A 19,272-nucleotide genomic window follows, 5' to 3' on the forward strand; every position below is an offset into this window, starting at 1 on the left:
ACAATTGGGATAGTAAGTCAGTTTATGCATGACCTTCGTGCAACACATTTGGAAGTTGTGCAACGCATTTTGAGGTACCTTAAATCAGCTCCTAGAAAAGGAATTTTGTTTTCTAATCATGGTCACTTGAGATTGAAAGCATATACAGATGCAGATTAGACAAGTTCTGTCAAGGTTCTGAAAAGCGGTTGCGGTCGCCGTAACAGTGGCGGTGGCACGATTGCGGTTGCGGTTGCGGGGTGTAAAGGCCATAGCGTAACGGTTGCGGTTACCGGAACCGTGAATTTTTTTATTTTTCGCACAATTTAAAAAAAACTTACTGATATGCACATTTTGTTCCATGATCATATCTATTGGATTTTAAAATAAATATTGACCAATTTTTGTAAATTTTTAAGTTTGATCTAATATATTTCATATTTTTAAATCACTATAAACTGAGTTTTTTACATTTTATTTTAATAATTAATGACTTTATATTCTACAAAAAATCAATCACTAACTATTATATATAAGATAAACAACGACAAAAGTAAGAGAATAAATAAAAGCCTAAATATATATGTATATATATATATTTTTTTTTTTTAATCAAGCCAAATAGATAATGACCACACTTCTTCTTCTTCTTCTTCTTCTTCTTCTTCTTATTATTATTATTATTATTATTATTATTATTATTATTATTATTATTATTATCAAACAATATATAGATAGACACACAGAAACAAAATGGTTGAGTGATAGCAGCTGAATAAAATAGCATAGGTCTTACAGTTTCAACAAATCAATAACATGTTTTTCATCTTCCCTCTTCTTTCTCTCTATCTCTTGTTGCTCCTCCATTTTCCCTCTTCATCTTCCCTCTTCTCTCTCTATCTCTCTTCTCCCATTTTCAACCTTCTTTCTTTTTCTTTTTTTCTTTTTTGTGTTTTTTCAAAAGAAGCAATTCGGAACTGTTATGTAAAGGTGCATAACAGGCCGTTACGGCACCATTACGGCCGCTATAGTGGCCGCTACGGTCGACACACCTGTGAATCTCAATCACACTGCAAAAGCAGCCGTAACGGGTGGCGGTAACCACCACAACCGTTACGTAACGGCATTACGTAACGGCATTACGTAACGGTTGTGGCCGCTTTTTAAAACCTTGGGTTCTGTAGATGACAAAAGGTCTACATCTGGTTACTGTGCATTTGTAGGGGGAAATTTAATCACTTGGCATAGTAAGAGGCAGGCAGTGGCATCCAAGTCTAGTGCAGAGGCAGAATATCGAGCTATGGCGCATGGTACATGTAAGCTTATGTGACTTTAGTCCTTGTTGGATGATATAGGAATTGCATGTGGTGAACCCATGACTCTATAATGTGACAGCAAAGTTGCCATCAATATTGCTCACAATCCTGTTCAGCATGATAAGACCAAGCATATTGAGAGGGGTTTGATATATACGCCTTTTAGGAAGCCTGAAGATCAATGGGTTGATGTATTTCCTAAAGGTCTTGGAAATAAGATCTTTCTTCTTATTTGTTGCAAGTTGGGTATGAGATATATATTTGCACCAACTTGAGGGGAGTGTTAAGTGTTAAGTGTTAAGATATTGGCATCTTAAGGGTAGTTATGTAATTAGTGTTAGTGTCTTCTATTATAAATACATGTGTACGCAAAGGGAAAAAAGGTAGCGTTTGGTACAATTTTAGAATTATGATTTGAAAATAGAGTTGTATTTTGAGTTTGTAAGTTTTGGAATTATGATTTAAGTCTGAAAAAATTGTTTGGTTATGAGTTTTGGAAAAAGTTTTGAAAAGAGTTTTGAATTGAGTTTGAAATTTTTGATGTGACATATGATTTTTTATTCAAAAACTTACAACTCATAACCAAACACACAACTCAAAATTATATTCAACGCTCATAAAAAAAATTTAAAAAATTCTGAAAATATTTTTTATTTAAAATATAAAAATAACAGATGCCCAACAAAACAAAAAAAGAACACGAATACTGTTCCGGCCGAACATCTGAGAGGATAACCGGGGTAGACGTGCTTTCAACAGTGGCTGTGGAATCAATTTTTGAAAGTTCTCGCCAAACACTACACTCAAACCAAGGGGTAGAACTAGGATTTCAGAACTCTACCAAACAGAGCCCTAAGTTTTGAAATATAATAGAAGTTGCAGCCGTTTACTCCCTCTCTCCCTCTCTCTCGACTCTCTTTCATTATTGTTCTTTGACTGTAAAATCAACACACTACAATATTTTTACCATCCAAAAAGATACTTTATGGGTCTTGAACCACGATCTGTTAACTTGCATTTCAATACCACAAGCTTGTGGTCCCATTACCCTAACAGTAGTCCCTGTAATTAAGGGGTGCTGAAAGGATGGAATGGGTACAAACTAAACTTTGGCATGATTTATACAATGTGGCTGCCCTCAGCCTCAGACCTGTGTTATCACACATTCTTGACAACATCAGTTACACTCTAACCATTGCACATGAAATGGCCCCTACTGAAATTGCAAGGACTGATGCCATTTTTAAAAGAGATTAAATTCTTTACCGCTATCCCGTGAAATCATGGGTTTATGGGCAAGCCCGTCAAGTGACACCACTTCAGTAAACTGTAGACTTCAGAAAATTTTACCCACAAGGATACACCATAGCATCCCCCATTCTTCTCTTCCCATGGATCTCTCTGCTTTCCATTCCCTCTCCCCTTACTGACCATAAACAGCCACCAACCCCCTCCCCCTTCTCCCCCATTAATTCAGACAGGGATCCAAGAGATTTCACCATAATGACGCTGATCTCTACAATAACAGAGAGCTAGATCGTCTCCAGGGTGGAGTTTCAAGGGTGATTCTATAGTACTTGTTTGAGTCCAACATAGACATTGAGACCTTCGACGACGGATACCTCGCCTCATGGTCGTGGAAGGCATTGTTGCCTCCTTTAGTTTTGCCATCACCCTCCTCGCCAAGAGCAAGGACCAAATCATGGAAGACAAATCCAAGGTCAACAGTTCTGCTCCACCCTTCACTCATGCACCAATTTCAGATTCATCCACTGGCGTGGAAACCATGACAGCTAATTCAACCCCGTCGCCAGTTCCACTAGTAGTGAAAGCTTAGGTGGTGGCGACATCATTAGTTTAAACGGCAGAGTCAAGATCCATTGGGAGAAAGGGAAGGGGGAGAAATGACCACATGAGGACAGTTGCATGTGAGTAGGATGAAGTGTTGATGTAGCCTGCAGTTTAAATGAGGTGGCATTGTTTGATTGGCTGTCCGAAAATCTTTGGGTTTACAGGACAACAATGTACAATGTAATCTCTTTTCAACAGCTAGAATTGTTTGTTAAATTTTAATCAGCCAATAACTGTTGATGAATGATTTAAAATTAGAAAATCTAAAGAAAACATTACAAAATAATATATTATAAACAGTTTTTTTTTTAAATTTAAAAAAGAAGATATTTTTCCCTGGGGCATTGGTCAGTGGCTCCCCAGTCATGAAATCAGAAACTAAAACTAGCACTGGGATATACTCCCTCTGTCACACAATGTTTGTCCCTTTTGGGAGTTCCAACTTTTTAAGGGGACATGTAATTAATGCATTCGAATTCAAATCAAAAGACATTGGTTTCCCAAATCACCCCTTTACCTTCATTCCCACTATTAAATATATTTATAGTCATTTATAAAGGATAGTTTTGGGAAAATGTAAAGTTTAATGTTTTGACTTTTCAAAATGGACAAGCATTTTGGAACATCCAAAAATGGAAAGATAGACAAACAATAAAGGATGGAGGGAGTATCAACCAATATAGTACAAGAAGACAGGAGAGGGCATACCCCAATGCCCAAAGCCCAAATCCACAAAATTAATCAGAGTATTGTTATTTCCTCTAACTAATAGACATTGAATAAATTGAGAGCAATTTGTTAACAACTGGAACAAATATCAAAGTTTTATTCAATTGTGTAAACCTGATTTAAAACACTTCACTTAATGCATAACAAGAATTGTGAACTTCAATAGAAACACTTACAAGTTTACAATCATTATTTAAGAAGCTCACAGCTTTAGCTATACGGTGCAATCCCCACGCATAATACTCATCCCTGCCGTCAAAAGAAGCGAAAACAATTCAGAGTGAACCAAATCTATGTACTCATGGATGAGAGATGTTCAAAATGCAAGACATTGATGTAGAAGAGGCAAATAAACTTCACCAAATAAAAGAGCAATGAAATCTGGAATTGAAAAAAAAAATTATAATTAAAATAGACCCTTGAAGAGGGATGCTCACTTTTAGTAAAATTATTCTAAATCTACAGCACTATTTATGTAATATTTCTGATTAAGTGTCCACAAGAAAATTATGTTGTGTACATGAGCAACAATTAATTATGTTACGAAACCACGAAAAAAGGGGAAAAAGAGTGGACACTATTGCTAGTTAGTGCAATAAAGCACCACAAATTTCTAATAAGAAAAAATTAAAATATATATATATATATATATATATATCTTCTAGAAAAATAGGTTATTTACCTTTGTGTACCTTCTAATCCTAATTCCTTGATCTTTTCTGACAGTGGCATGACAGGCTCAGTGACAATATAGATAGTAACCTTTGTCGTAGAACCATCAAAAGATTCAGCCTCCGTACTGTGAAGGAATGATAAAATATTTGGATGCCTGACCTGAAAGGAGAATGGAGTTTCATATTAGTACCGTAGTAGATGAGGAATCATTAAATTTTAGTAGACAGAAAGACTGAACTACCATATAAAACTATATCATAGAAGTAACAATAAATTTTAAAACAAGTTTAGGGTAAATCTAAAACTCAAAGACCAACTGTTGGCTCCAAATCCCCATAACTGAAGAGTGGCACATATAAAAACAGTTTCTTCTGCCAGCAGACATGTAGCTAATGCAACTTTAGCTGGGAAATAAATAAATAAATAAATAAAACATTGATGATGATCAAACTCAATAGAACTTCTAATCCTATGGAAAAACTAACCTCAATACTAATAAAGTTAGCTTAATGGGAGGAACCTCAACCAAAAGGTGGTATGTACGCATGCATTGCGCATCTGATATTGATTTTCGTGTTCATATTTTCATGGTCAATTGTCAAATGGCAGCAGATTGCATAGCATCCTCAACCTTAAGATTAAGAAACAAGACTAGACCTTAATGCCTAATTCCTAAATATGATAGTATTTTGGCAAGAGGCCAATGGCCTAAATTGCATAGAACCACATATTTTTCTATGCAGCTTGAAATATAGAGTTAATACTTATTAACTAGATCCTTTACTGGACTTATATTAATTTTAATAACCTTTACAAGTATTTAAACTTGTAACATACTTCAGAAAATTATGAAAACAGAGCATTGTCTTCTATATCATCACCGCTAATCCTCCAAGCCTCTCTCTCTTTGTTCATCCCTGCTGGTGAGTTGATTGACTGGATTTTTGATTCACTGTGTCTGTATATATATAATTACACATATTATATCTATACTAATAAGAGCCACTTCACATTTAGTATGGGTTGCTTTTTGGCCAATTTCTACCGAACATACCCTCTACTTGTTTGCCCTTCGCTTTTTTGTCTTATTAGTCCTTCAATGAATTTGCAAGATGACACCATGCTGCTGTTATTTTGTAATTTGTTCAATTTATCATTTTTTTTTTTTGGTAAGTTGTGAGATTATAATAGTGTATGTTAATACTTATGTATAAATATTTATAAATTCAACCACAATTAAGTAAACTTCTTAGGGCGTACCCAGTGCACGAAACTCTTGCTTAAGTGAGATCTGGGGAAGGGTTGATGTACGCAGCCTTACCCCCGCAAACGGAGAGGTTGTTTCCGCGACTTGAACCAGTGAAGAAATTAAGTAAATTTCTTATCACTTAAAATTTTATTAAATTTTAGATTACATTTTAAGAGTGACTTAAATTTTTGAGTGATACAATTTGTGATTATTGAACGAACTTAATTGATTTTTATATATTTAGTTTTAAGTGTTGAATTAAATTATCAAACACCACCAAACTTAGGTGTTGTTTGATAAAACTGAAAACTGAAAATTGAAAATTAATGAATGCTAATTTTTTAAAGCTAAAAAGTTGTTTAATAAAAATATAAGTATTGAAGTAAAACAAATTGTTTAATATACATAATATTAAATTTAAGTTTTATTATTTTAAAATTATATTTTTCAATTTATATTGTGATAGTGAGTTGGTGGTAGTGGTGACGGAGATAACAATGGTGACTATAGCGCCAATGACAATGGTGATGCAAATAAAGGGAGAGTGGTTGTGGTGATGATGATGATGATGAAGGGGTAATGTAGTGGTGATGAAAATTGGGTGGTGGACGTAGTATAATGATGGTGGTTATTGTGGAAGTGCAATGATGGTGGTGGTTATGACAACGATGGTAAAAATTGTGGATGGTAATGATAGTGAGGTTATAATAGTGTATGTTGATACTAATGTATAAGTATTTATAAATTTAATTAGAATTAAATAAATTTTTTATCACTTAAATTTCTTTTTTAACCTACATTTTCAAAACCTCTTAAATAGTATTTGTGGTTATCAAACATGCTTAATTGATTTTTACTTAATACATTCAAATTTAAATATTAAATGAAGTTATCAAATACTACCTTAAATAATCTAATTAATTTACATTTCTCAATAAAATTACATCATTTGAACCTTGGACCCGTGCCTTGCACGGGCCTTTTCTTTACTAGTACATATATATATATATAGGAGGTGGCAGCGGCATGGTGGTGGAGATGACATGGTGGTGGAGGAGACGTTTGGGTCTCTCGGTTGTGTGAGTGCTTTAGATATGCTTGTTAGGTGTTTAACGAGTGTTGTGAGAGGTGTAGTGAACTTGAGAGTAGTGTTGAGTCACACATTAGGGTCAAAATTTGTATTTTGAAATTTGTATTTGCTAACTTCAGCAAAATCTGTCAATGTGACTCAAAACCTCAGAAAGGAGAACGCGATTTCCAAAAGCTTAGGGATACTAATGTAACGGCAACAAACCTCAGGGAAAGTTGGTATAATTTACCCTGAACAGAATAGCCATCCAATGCTATGAACTTACAGTTTTTTCCCCTTTTTTTGAAATCAAGTTTGATATCAACATCCCAAAGTATTAAAGAATTAGTCCAAATACAATATTCCAATATGCAATGAAAATCTTCAGCAAATGACAGAAATGATGGCAAACAAGGTAATAAATATCAAGAGCAAATCTAATTGAAGAGTTGGAAAATACGAGTCTATATCAATAAGTAAAAATGCTAAAAGAAGAACTATTAATGGGTAACCAACATTTTCAATTTATCATTGATAGCTTACCGTACGAAGACGCTTGACACCATTACGACCAGCAGCTAAATGTCCGTCATTGGCATTATTTCCTGAAAGAGAAAATATTGACACTGGAGACCCGTCATCCTGAAAAACAAACCAATAACCAAAATTCAATTAACTTTCATAGAAAGTACAGAATGGAGAAGAAAGAACAAAACTATACAGTGTCATTACAAGCCTAAAGTATAAGAATTCAAACTATATTAGGTTAACAACATGGATCGTTGGTCAAAACCATTAATGATAGAAATTCCACCATCGGTATCATTGAGTCCCTCTTCTTGGTTCAAAGAGAAAGTTTTCCTTTCCAAGGGCCAAGTAGCCTATATCAGAAAATATATAGTGCATTTTACGTCTCTTTTTTTAAGAATCCCATTGGATAACTATTATGTCAAAAGAATGCAAATAGATCCCTTTGGGGGATTCAGGGACATATTTGACCTTTTTGTCAAAACATTGCTTATGTTATCAGTCTGGGAATGAAGCAGTTCATTAGGGATGACAATGAACACGATCAATTGGGTGACCCACACCACCTTGCCCTTATTGGGATAGATTTGGGAAGGAATTCAATGGGGTAAGGACGGTTTGGGGTGAAACACACAATTTGCATTCGGGTTGGAGACAGGGTTATGACCCCACCTTGGCCGCTTACATGTAACTCTATTTAAATGCCCTAAGTGCCTTTTTAAATGCCTTGCATATCCACTTATACATAATATCCTTAGTGTTTTCCAAAACATTTGAGTGCATGTCACGTCCCCTCCTCCCCTCTCCCTCTCCCTCTCTATACTCAGCTTTGATTACTTCAAAGTTTCAATGCATTATGTGCCAATCATCCCTCATGAGCTTCGCCCAACTTGTCATCACCAAGATGTTGGCAAACCATAATCCCTTGTTGTCTCCTTTTAGGAATTAGGTTTTCCTTCGATTTTTCTTTTTGAAGTTTCAAAAACTGTACATCGAGATATGGTGCAAAGTAAGTTTTATTCTTCCAATTATTTCTTGTTGTCGTGTTATTGTTTCTTTGTTTTTTCTCTTGGTCTTTCCTTTTCTCTCTTTTTTTCATCATCACGGCTTTTCATTTGGTTGCCAAGAAAGTTCTTAAAAAATGGACGAAAAGAAAGGCAAATATTGATCTTCACAAGGCAATGTAGGAATAGTTCCTGGAAGTATATTCGGGGCTAGGGATGGGAGAAATGTAGAGACCTAACTCAGATATGTGACAGAAATAAGGTAGAATTTTTGCTGGCATGGCAGGGTCAAGATGAGGGCCCTAACTCATACCTTCCCCCTTGTTGTCCCTACAGCTTATGTATACAAATAAGGCTCTTCTAAATTTGTCATCATGTGTGCAATCATATAGGATGGCAGCTAGGGCTGTACAAATAACCAAATCACCCGCTAAAACCGAACCAACCAGACCGACCCGACTCACATACAAACGGTTTCGCCAGTTACCCGGTCAGTACAGGGCCAGTTTCACGCTTAAATTTCGAGTTTCAGTCAAGTTTCAGATTTTGTATGTAATAAACCGTTCAAACGGACCCAACCAATATATAAATGTTATTATATATTATTATAAATTTATGGATTTCTACTAGCTTTGATAAATTATACTTTGATTTCCAAGATTGAAAAGATGACCTCCAGGCTTTAGCTCTTCCCAACATCTCATCATTTATTGCATTGATAGTTACAAACTTATTAGAAACTATGCATTAACTTTTCTCCACCTGTTCCTTGTTACCGTCTCTCTCTCTCTCTCTCTCTAACCCTTTTGTTTCTCTCTCTCTAACCCTTTTGGTTTCTCTCGCCCTTCTCTCTCTCTCTCACTTTCGTCTCTCTCAATCTCACTTTCATCTTGCTCTGTAAACCCTTTTCTTTCTCTCACCTTCTCGGCTTTCAGTCTCAATATCTGTTAATCTGTTGCTATTCCTATCATGGTGTCAGTCTCTCTCTTCTCCCTCTGTCTCATGATAAATCTCTCTCTTTGAAACTCTAATAGATTCCTAAATTTTTTGGTGGTTTCACTCATCCCTTTGATTTAAACTTGAAGATTTGAAACCCTCACATGAAGACGAAAACTTCCTATGGTTGCGACTCACGGCTCATGACTTGCATGAACTTTAGATAAAATCTGAGTATAGGGTTTTGTAAACATTTTGTAAGACTAATTTATTTTGTTACCCATCCACTACGAAGCACGGACATGGATATGGATACGGACACGGACACGGACACGGACACGGAACACGTCAATTTTTAAAAAATTAGGACACAGACACGGCAAAAATTTTTTTTTATAAATATTTTTATTTTAATATACGTTAATTATTTTATTTACTTATTATATTTTTTAAATAATGTGTTTCTAATAATTTTTCATTTTATTTTATATACATGTGTTTTTTTATTGGGTTAATCACACTAATAATCCCTATAGTTTAGGGCTTGTATCAATTTGGTTCCTGATCACATCAATGTAACCTTTTTGTAGGGTAGCCACTTGGAATACATGTGTTTTTTCATTTTATTTTATATACATGTGTTTTTTTATTGGGTTAATTACACTAATAATCCCAACTTTGTATTAACTCCTTCTCTAGTCTCATCTACTAGCACGATATCGTCTGTAAAAAACATACACCATGGCATGTCATCCTGAATATTTCTCGTTAACTCATCCATAACTAAAGCAAAAAGATAAGGGCTTAATGTAGATCCTTGGTGTAACCCAACAGTGATAAGAAATTCATTTGTCTCTCCAACAGGCGATCTAATAGTGGTCACCACCCCTTCATACATGTCCCTAATCACATTAATGTAACCTTTTGTCACCCCTTTCTTCTCTAACACCCACCATATTATATCTCGGGACACTCTATCATATGCTTTCTCAAGGTCGATAAACACCATATGAATGTCTCTTTTCTTTTCTCTATACTTTTCTATTACTCTCCTCAAAAGATAAATTGCTTCTATTGTTGACCTGCCGGGCATAAACCCAAATTGATTCTCTGACACCTCTGTTATATCTCGCAATCGGCATTCCATTACCCTCTCCCACACTTTCATCATATGGCATTATATCTCGCAATCAGCGTTCCATTACCCTCTCCCACACTTTCATCATATGGCACATTAGCTTGATTCCTCTATAGTTGTTGCAATTCTGGGCATCTCCTTTATTCTTATATATTGGCACTAAAATACTCTTCCTCCACTCATCTAGCATGTTCCTAGCCAACAAAATTTTGCTAAACAACCTAGTCAACCAAGCAACCCTTTTTTTATCCAAGCACTTCCAAGCTTCAATAGGGATATCATCGGGTCCTAAAGCCTTATTTGATTTCATCTTCTTAAGTGCAATCTCCACTTCAAAGTTCATAATCCTGCGATAAAACCTATAGTCTTGATTTATCGAATTACTAGTCGTTTATTCCCCTATTGCCGTACCTCCATGTTCCTTATTTAATAGTTTCTCAAAATAGTTCTTCCATCTTTTCTTAATCTCTTCATCCTTCACCAACACTTTAGAATCCTCACTCTTGATGCACTTAACTTGATTAAAATCTCTTGTTTTCCTCTCCCGTATCTTAGCAAGTTTGTATACCCTCTTCTCTTCTTCTTTACTATATAGTCTAGTGTATAGGTCATCATAAGCTTTCAACTTAACCTCTCTCACTACTTTTTTGACCTCCTTATTAGCCAATCTATAGCTCTTAAGGTTTTTCTCAGTTCTATCCTTCTGCCACTTTTTAAAGCACTCTTTCTTTGTCTTAACTACCGCTTGAACCTCTTCCCTCCACCACCAAGTTTCCCTAGTGCTGGGTCTCGTCCCTTTCGACTCTCCAAGCACTTCCCTTGAGATTCTCCTCATACAATTGGCCATTGAGTTCCACATAGTGTTAGTATCATCTTCCAAGTCCCAAGTAACTTCCTTATCCATTCTATTTTTAAATATTTCTAGTTTATCTCATTTTAGGTCCCACCATCTCGTCCTACGACACCTATCATCCTTCCTAGCTTGGTATTGCCCTCTAAAACATAAATCTAGTACCAAAATTCTCTGTTGAGAGGTCAGACTCTCTCCAGGAATCACCTTACAATCATTGCATTTTAGGCGGTCCACTTTTCTCACTAAGAAGTAATCTATTTGGCTCTTAACTGACCCACTCTTAAAAGTTATCAAATGATCCTTCCTCTTCTTATACATTGTATTGGCCACCACCAGGTCAGAAGCCAACGCAAAATCTAAGATACTCTCTCCAGCTTCATTTCTGTCACCAAAACCGTATCCACCATGCACCCTTTCATAGCCTAGTTTATCTATGCCTACATGGCCATTAAAATTTCCACCTATAATCAGGTTCTCTCCTACGGGCATCTCCTGTAACATCTCATCCATTTGCTCCCAAAAATCTCTCTTAGTCTGATTATCTAATCCTACTTGAGGGGCGTATGCACTAATAACGTTCACTATATTCCCTCCAATAACTAGTTTAATTAACATAATCCTATCCCCTTTCCTAATGACCACCACTACATTCTCCACCAGACCCTTGGCAATTATGATTCCTACTCCATTCCTGCGTCTGTCCTTACCATTATAATACAGTTTAAAATCGGTATCCTCAATTTCCCTAGCTTTCTCACCCATCCACTTAGTTTCTTATACACAAGCTATACTAACTCTCCTTCTAATCATAATATCTACCAATTTCATCGTCTTACCAGTTAAAGTTCCTATATTCCAAGTGGCTACCCTAAACCTGTAATCTTAGATTACCTTCTTTACCCGCGCTCATCCAGAAAAATGCGGAAACCTTTACCCATTTTTCACCGCACTCAGGCGTCGATGCGGCGCCCCTTGCTCACTTTTCAAAACACCCAGAGGTAAGCGCAATGCGTTACTTGAGGGTAACGACCTAGCATTTAAATGATTCAAAGTAGGATTCATTTTCATAAGCGCAATGCGTTATATATAAAGCATATTATGTGAAATTAATTTGTGTTATATATATAAAACATATTATGTAAATTAGTGTTATATATTATATAAATATTTGATAATTGGTTAGAATATTCTTCAATTCGTCAAAAATCACCCAAACCGCAATTTGTTAATCCTTCAATCCGCTATTCGGTTTGCAATTTTACTTTCAAACTGTTCGAACCGCACCGCACACACCTCTAATTATTATTAGGTTTTCTTGAAATGCCACGGACATAACTGTTATTTTCATTTGCGAGCTGTACACGGGTCGGTTCGGCGTTCGGCTCGGGTTAAGCCTAAATCCACTGCCAATCAGAACACATTCGGGTTGGCAATGTTACCAACTGATGTCGAAGAGATAATATCCCGAAACTGCCTGTTCAAGTGTTCGGTCCGGGTTGGAGGGGCTATGAAGCATGGACACGGCAAAATCAGTGTTGTGGCGATGTAGAATACGGGGACATGCCGGGGACACGTATGGGACACGCCATCTGCTGTGCCCCTTTAATTTAATTGTTGTAGGGGACATGCAAGGCCAGATCTAGACACGACATGAGACACAGTGAGGGGAGAGAGACAAAGGAGAGAGAGTGTGAAGGAAGAGAGTGAAGAGACAAACCTGTCGCGCGATTAAAGACATCTAGTCAATCTATTGAGCATCCAGTCGCCACATCGACATCCAGTCGTCGACGATCTGTATCGCTTCGACTTCACGACTTCCACCGTAAGCATCTCTCTCTCTCTCTCGCCTTCTCTCTCGCTCGTGTCTTCTCTCTCTCTCTCTCGCATCTCTCGTCTTCTCTCTCTTGCTCGCTTCTCTGTCCCTCTCGTCGACTCTGTCCCTCTCGCCTTCTTTCTTATCTTATATATATATATATATATATATGTATTAGTATATATAAGATAATGTTAATAAGATAATATTATTTTATAAGTATATATAACATATTATATACTATTTATACATATTAATAAAAAAGGGCAAATTACACAAATAGTCCCTATAGTTTGGAGCTTGTGTCACTTTGATCCCTGACTTTTCAATTGTGACACATTTGACCCTGAATTTTGAATCTTGTTCCAAATAAGGACAATTGAATATATCATTAGATTTTTCAAGGGTAAAATTATCAATTTGATAAAATATAAACTAATTTGACAAAAATAAATGTCAAACAAATATTTTTGAATTTTTAAAAATTATTTCTACCTATTAAAAATAAAATTATATAAAATTGATAAATCTTTTAAACATTTATTTATTTTTTTTACCAAATTAATTTTTATTATGTGCTTGGATGATGATCATGTAAAATTAATTTTAAAAAATTAATCATGTCATTTTTATTAATTTTACATAATTTTATCATTGGTGGATAGAAATAATTTTTAAAAAATTAAAAATATTTTTTTGACATTTATTTTTTTATTAAATTAATTTATATTTTATCAAATTGACGATTTTACCATTGAAAAATCTAATGATATTTTCAATTGTCCTTACTTGGAATAAGATTCAAAATTCATGGTCAAATGTATCACAATTGAAAAGTCAGGGACCAATTTTAAACTGTAGATATTAGGGTAGCTACTTAGAATATAGGAACCTTAACTGGTAAGACGATGGAATTGGTAGATATTATGATTAGAAGGAGAGTTAGTATAGTTTGCGTATAAGAAACTAAGTGGACGGGTGAGAAAGCTAGGGAAATTGAGGATACCGATTTTAAACTGTATTATAATGGTAAGGTCAGACGCAGGAATGGAGTAGGAATCATAATTGCCAAGGGTCTGGTGGAGAATGTAGTGGCGGTCATTAGGAAATGGGATAGGATTATGTTACTTAAACTAGTTATTGGAGGGAATATAGTGAACGTTATTAGTGCATACGCCCCTCAAGTAGGATTAGATAATCAGACTAAGAAGGATTTTTGGGAGCAAATGGATAAGATCTTACAGGAGATGCCCGTAGGAGAGAACCTGATTATAGGTGGAGATTTTAATGGCCATGTAGGCATAGATAAACTAGGCTATGAAAGGGTGCATGGTGGATACAGTTTTGGTGACAGAAATGAAGCTGGAGAGGGTATCTTAGATTTTGCGTTGGCTTCTGACCTGGTGGTGGCCAATACAATGTATAAGAAGAGGAAGGATCATTTGATAACTTTTAAGAGGGGGTCAATTAATAGCCAAATAGATTACTTCTTAGTGAGAAAAGTGGTCCGCCTAAAATGCAATGATTGTAAGTTGATTCCTGGAGAGAGTCTGACCTTTCAACATAGAATTTTGGTACTAGATTTATGTTTTAGAGGGCAATACCAAATTAGGAAGGATGGTGGGCGCTGTAGGACGAGATGGTGGGGCCTAAAATGAGATAAACTAGAAATATTTAAGAATAGAATGGATAAGGAAGTTACTTGGGACTTGGAAGATGATGTTAACACTATGTGGAACTCGATGGACAATTGTATGAGGAGAATCTCAAGGGAAGTGCTTAGAGAGTCGAAAGGGACGGGACCCAGCACTAGGGAAACTTGGTGGCGGAGGGAAGAGGTTCAAGCGGTAATTAAGGCAAAGAAAGAGTGCTTTAAAAAGTGGCAGAAGGATAGAACTGAGAAAAACCTTAAGAGCTATAAATTGGCTAATAAGGAGGTCAAAAAAGTAGTGAGAGAGGCTAAGTTGAAAGCTTATGATGACCTATACACTAGACTATATAGTAAAGAAGAAGAGAAGAGGGTATACAAACTTGCTAAGATACGGGAGAGAAAAACAAGAGATTTTAATTAAGTTAAGTGCATCAAGAGTGAGGATTCTAAAGTATTGGTGAAGGATGAAGAGATTAAGAAAAGATGGAAGAACTATTTTGAGAAACTATTAAATGAGGAACATGGAGGTACGGCAATAGTGGAAGAAATGGCTAGTAATACAATAAATCAAGACTATAGGTTTTATCGCAGGATTAGAAACTTTGAAGTGGAGATTGCACTTAAGAAGATGAAATCAGATAAGGCTTTAGGACCCAATGATATCCCTATTGAAGCTTGGAAGTGCTTGGGTAAAAAAGGGGTTGCTTGGTTGACTAGGTTATTTAGTAAAATTTTGTTGGTTAGGAACATGCCAAATGAGTGGAGGAAGAATATTTTAGTGCCAATATATAAGAATAAAGGAGATGTCCAGAATTGCAACAACTATAGAGGAATCACGCTAATGTGCCGTATGATGAAAGTGTGGGAGAGAGTAATGGAACGCCGATTACGAGATATAACAGAGGTGTCAGAGAATCAATTTGGGTTTATGCCCAGCAGGTCAACAATAGAAGCAATTTATCTTTTGAGGAGAGTAATAGAAAAGAATAGAGAAAAGAAAAGAGACATTCATATGGTGTTTATCGACCTTGAGAAAGCATATGATAGAGTGCCCCGAGATATAATATGGTGGGTGTTAGAGAAGAAAGGGGTGACAAAAGGTTACATTAATGTGATTAGGGACATGTATGAAGGGGTGGTGACCACTATTAGATCGCCTGCTGGAGAGACAAATGAATTTCCTATCACTGTTGGGTTACACCAAGGATCTACATTAAGCCCTTATCTTTTTGCTTTAGTTATGGATGAGTTAACGAGAAATATTCAGGATGACATGCCATGGTGTATGCTTTTTACAGACGATATCGTGCTAGTAGATGAGACTAGAGAAGGAGTTAATACAAAGTTGGAGATTTGGAGAAAAGCTCTTGAATCTAAAGGTTTCCGGATAAGCAGAAATAAGACAGAGTACATGGAGTGTAAATTTAGTAATAGTAACAATAAAAGCAGAGGAGAAGTGAAGATTGAGAACCAAGAATTGCCTAGGAGTGAACATTTTCATTATTTAGGATCGATTATCACAACAGCGGGGAAGATTGATGCAAATGTGGCCCATAGGATTAAGGCAAGATGATGTAAATGGAGAAGTACGTCTGGGGTACTGTGCAATAAACGAATACCCACTAGACTAAAAGGTAAGTTCTATAGAATGGCTATTAGACCAGCGATGTTATATGGGACGGAGTGTTGGGCAACTAAGAAACAACATGTAGATAAAATGAGTGTGGCTGAGATGAGGATGCTAAGGTGAATTTGTGGCAAGACTAGACAAAACAGAATTAGAAATGAGTGTATTAAGGAATGGGTAGGAGTAGCACCGATAGAAGATAAGTTGAGAGAGTATCGATTGAGATGATTTGGTCACATTCAACGGAACCAACAACAGTAGTAGTAAAGAGATGCAATACTGTAACGGTAGAAGGGAGTGTCAGGGAACAAGGTAGGCCTAAATTAACGTTGGCTAACGTTGTAAATAGAGATATGGATTTACTTAATTTGACTAACGAGATGGCATTTGATAGGACCGCGTAGAGAAGAAAGATTCATGTAGCCGACCCCATTTGATGGGACTTAAGGCTTGGCTTGGCTTGGTTTGGTTTGGTTTGGTTTATTAACTCTAGCAGAGCATAGCAGTTTGAAGGCAAATTATAAATTTTAAAGTTTAATCCGCGATTAGCAGATAGAGCGGTGCGGATTGATACGGATAGATAGAGTTTTATAGAATTTGGAGGTATTTTGCACAGCCCTAATAATAATATTGTTTCCTTGGCATTTCAAGAAAACCTAATAATAATGTTGCATCAAAAATCGGAGGATAACTACATTCTTCTTTGAAACCCCATACAGATGATGAATTTTTAGCTTAAGCTCTTATGCAAAAAAAAAAAAACAACAATCATATGTGTCGTAGAGGGACAATTCACTAAAGCAACTGGTCGATATGTGAAATGCTAGCCCCAGGAAAGTTAAGAAATGTGTGTTTCAATGCTATTATGAGCATGAATGTTTGGTAGGAATGCCTCCCACCTAATCTTCTACGTTTCTTTAAAATTTTGTTGTTCACAAAACAAGTGAAAGATAATGTTATGTAGCAAGGTTAGTCATTCACCATTCAACTTGGGTAGTATTTGGTTCACCGGAATACTGTGAAATGAAATGATTATTCTATGTTCATTACTATGTTTGGTTAACTAAAAAAATAGTGATAAATACATTGCAGATAGTATCATCATTACCCATTGTAACGAAATGATCATTCCATAGGATAGACTACAGAATGCCATTGCATTCCATCTCATTCCATTCCAGTGAACTAAAGAGAAAAAGTTTGGAAAAACCATGACCATTATAAACTCAAAATGTAAAAATTGCTCCCTGATCATAATTTGCCCCCATAACACTAGTGTGTTTGGAAACAAGCTTCTCTACTATGTTAGATTATGTATATTCATATGCAATAAAATTGGAAATAGATAGAAGGGCATAGAGGGCTGGAGATAGAGACAGAAACATGAGAAGGCTAAACTTTCACAGAATAGGTTGAAAGAAGGAAGGAACGTTGCCGCAGACTCTCTCCATAGCAAGCAAAATCCAACTAATGACATAAAAGTAACAAGTAGATAGAATCTGTTTCTTATAAAAAGCAAGATGGGGCAAAATGCATCTTTGAGGAAGTCAAGGAGTGAAAAACAAATATACCAAATAGCAAATCAAGAGGCGATCACAATGCTCCAAATTATCAAATTTACACGAAAAAAGTTTTGGAAAGAGAGAGATTCTAAAAATAAAAAATGAAAAACTCAGACAGCATGAATCTTCCAAATTAGCAAATTCAAAAAGAATATGTGACACATTTTAAATCTTTGCAAACAAACTTTGTTTGTCAGCTATACGCATGAGTCATGAAGTCCAAATCTAAACAACAAGCTAAGATCTTTGACACTATCACTTGTACCTTTTGCAATCATGACTAGATCTTATAGCTTATCAACAAACAAAAAGAAATTAAAAAAAGAAAAAGAAAAAAGAGAGAGTTAAAATTCCATAATTTATATCTTTCAATTAGAATACAGATTCCAGACGAATTCCACTAATCAACATCAACGTAGCCATAATTAAAACAGCATACTAATCTGATCTAAAATTGACGATTAAACTCGAGAATAGACACCGTTTCACAGAATTAAAGCGCGAAAAGAACTTGAAGTCCATTGATTCTACGAAGTTGAAAGAGATCAACCCTAGTTACGCGAGTATGAGAGGTAAAGACACCAGAAACGAGAACGATATAGAGAGAATTGTACCTTGGAGGTACCGCGACAGTGAGTCCAAGAGCCCCAAGCAGAGGAGTAAGGCTCTCCGATGTTGTAGGGTAGGTTATTGGGTCCCGAACCAGATCCGGCAACAACGCCCTTCAAGAATTTCAACATCTTCTTCGAAGAGGCACTCAGAATCTCTGGAGCTCCGATGAGAGAGAGAGAGAGAGAGCGTTATTGTTCGATCTGTCGAGTATAGGGGGGTGTGATGGCAGTGCGAATGTGCGATGCAGGGGCAGAAATGGAACGGAAGGAGCCGGGAAGAGAGGTTTGATTCTGTACTTGGCAGAGTATAGATCTAAACTGGTTTTTGGGAATTTCTACCTACGGTTGATAAAGAATCCCACGTTGATAAAAATAAATAAAAAGAATCCCACGTTGATAAAAATAAATATAAATAAATAAATAAAATAAAATAATAATAATAATTTGATATTGAATTTGAGCTCGCCTAAGAGCATCTCCAACGGTGTAGCAAATGTTTCACCAAATCTGAGTCGAAAATGGGTCATTTCCTTAATTTGATACTTCGCGCTCCAACGGTTCAACATCGAATCCATTTCATCAAATTTGCGTTGGTCAACCGGTTGGTTGACCGGCCGGTCGATCGGCCGGTCAACCGGTAACGGCAAAAAAATTTTTTTTTTTTTTTTTTTTACCTGTTTG

General features: G+C 36.1%; 1 protein-coding gene across 1 annotated transcript in view; it reads right to left on the reverse strand.

Annotated features, from left to right (window-relative positions):
- CTEXP (kinase family with ARM repeat domain-containing protein) overlaps positions 1–18,941 on the reverse strand; it is a 42,069-nt gene extending 23,128 nt beyond the window's left edge. The window contains exons 1-4 of the mRNA XM_028207035.2: positions 18,595–18,941; positions 7,412–7,510; positions 4,558–4,709; positions 4,052–4,124 (exon numbers count right to left, since the gene is read on the reverse strand). Of these exons, the coding sequence (XP_028062836.1) occupies positions 4,052–4,124; positions 4,558–4,709; positions 7,412–7,510; positions 18,595–18,720 (450 nt within the window). The 5' untranslated portion in view covers positions 18,721–18,941. The remainder of the gene's footprint in view (positions 1–4,051; positions 4,125–4,557; positions 4,710–7,411; positions 7,511–18,594) is intronic.
- Positions 18,942–19,272: the final 331 nt, after the last annotated feature.

Source organism: Camellia sinensis, chromosome 1 (genome assembly GCF_055761805.1).
Source record: "Camellia sinensis isolate YWXY chromosome 1, ASM5576180v1, whole genome shotgun sequence".
NCBI classification, from domain to species: Eukaryota; Viridiplantae; Streptophyta; class Magnoliopsida; order Ericales; family Theaceae; genus Camellia; species Camellia sinensis.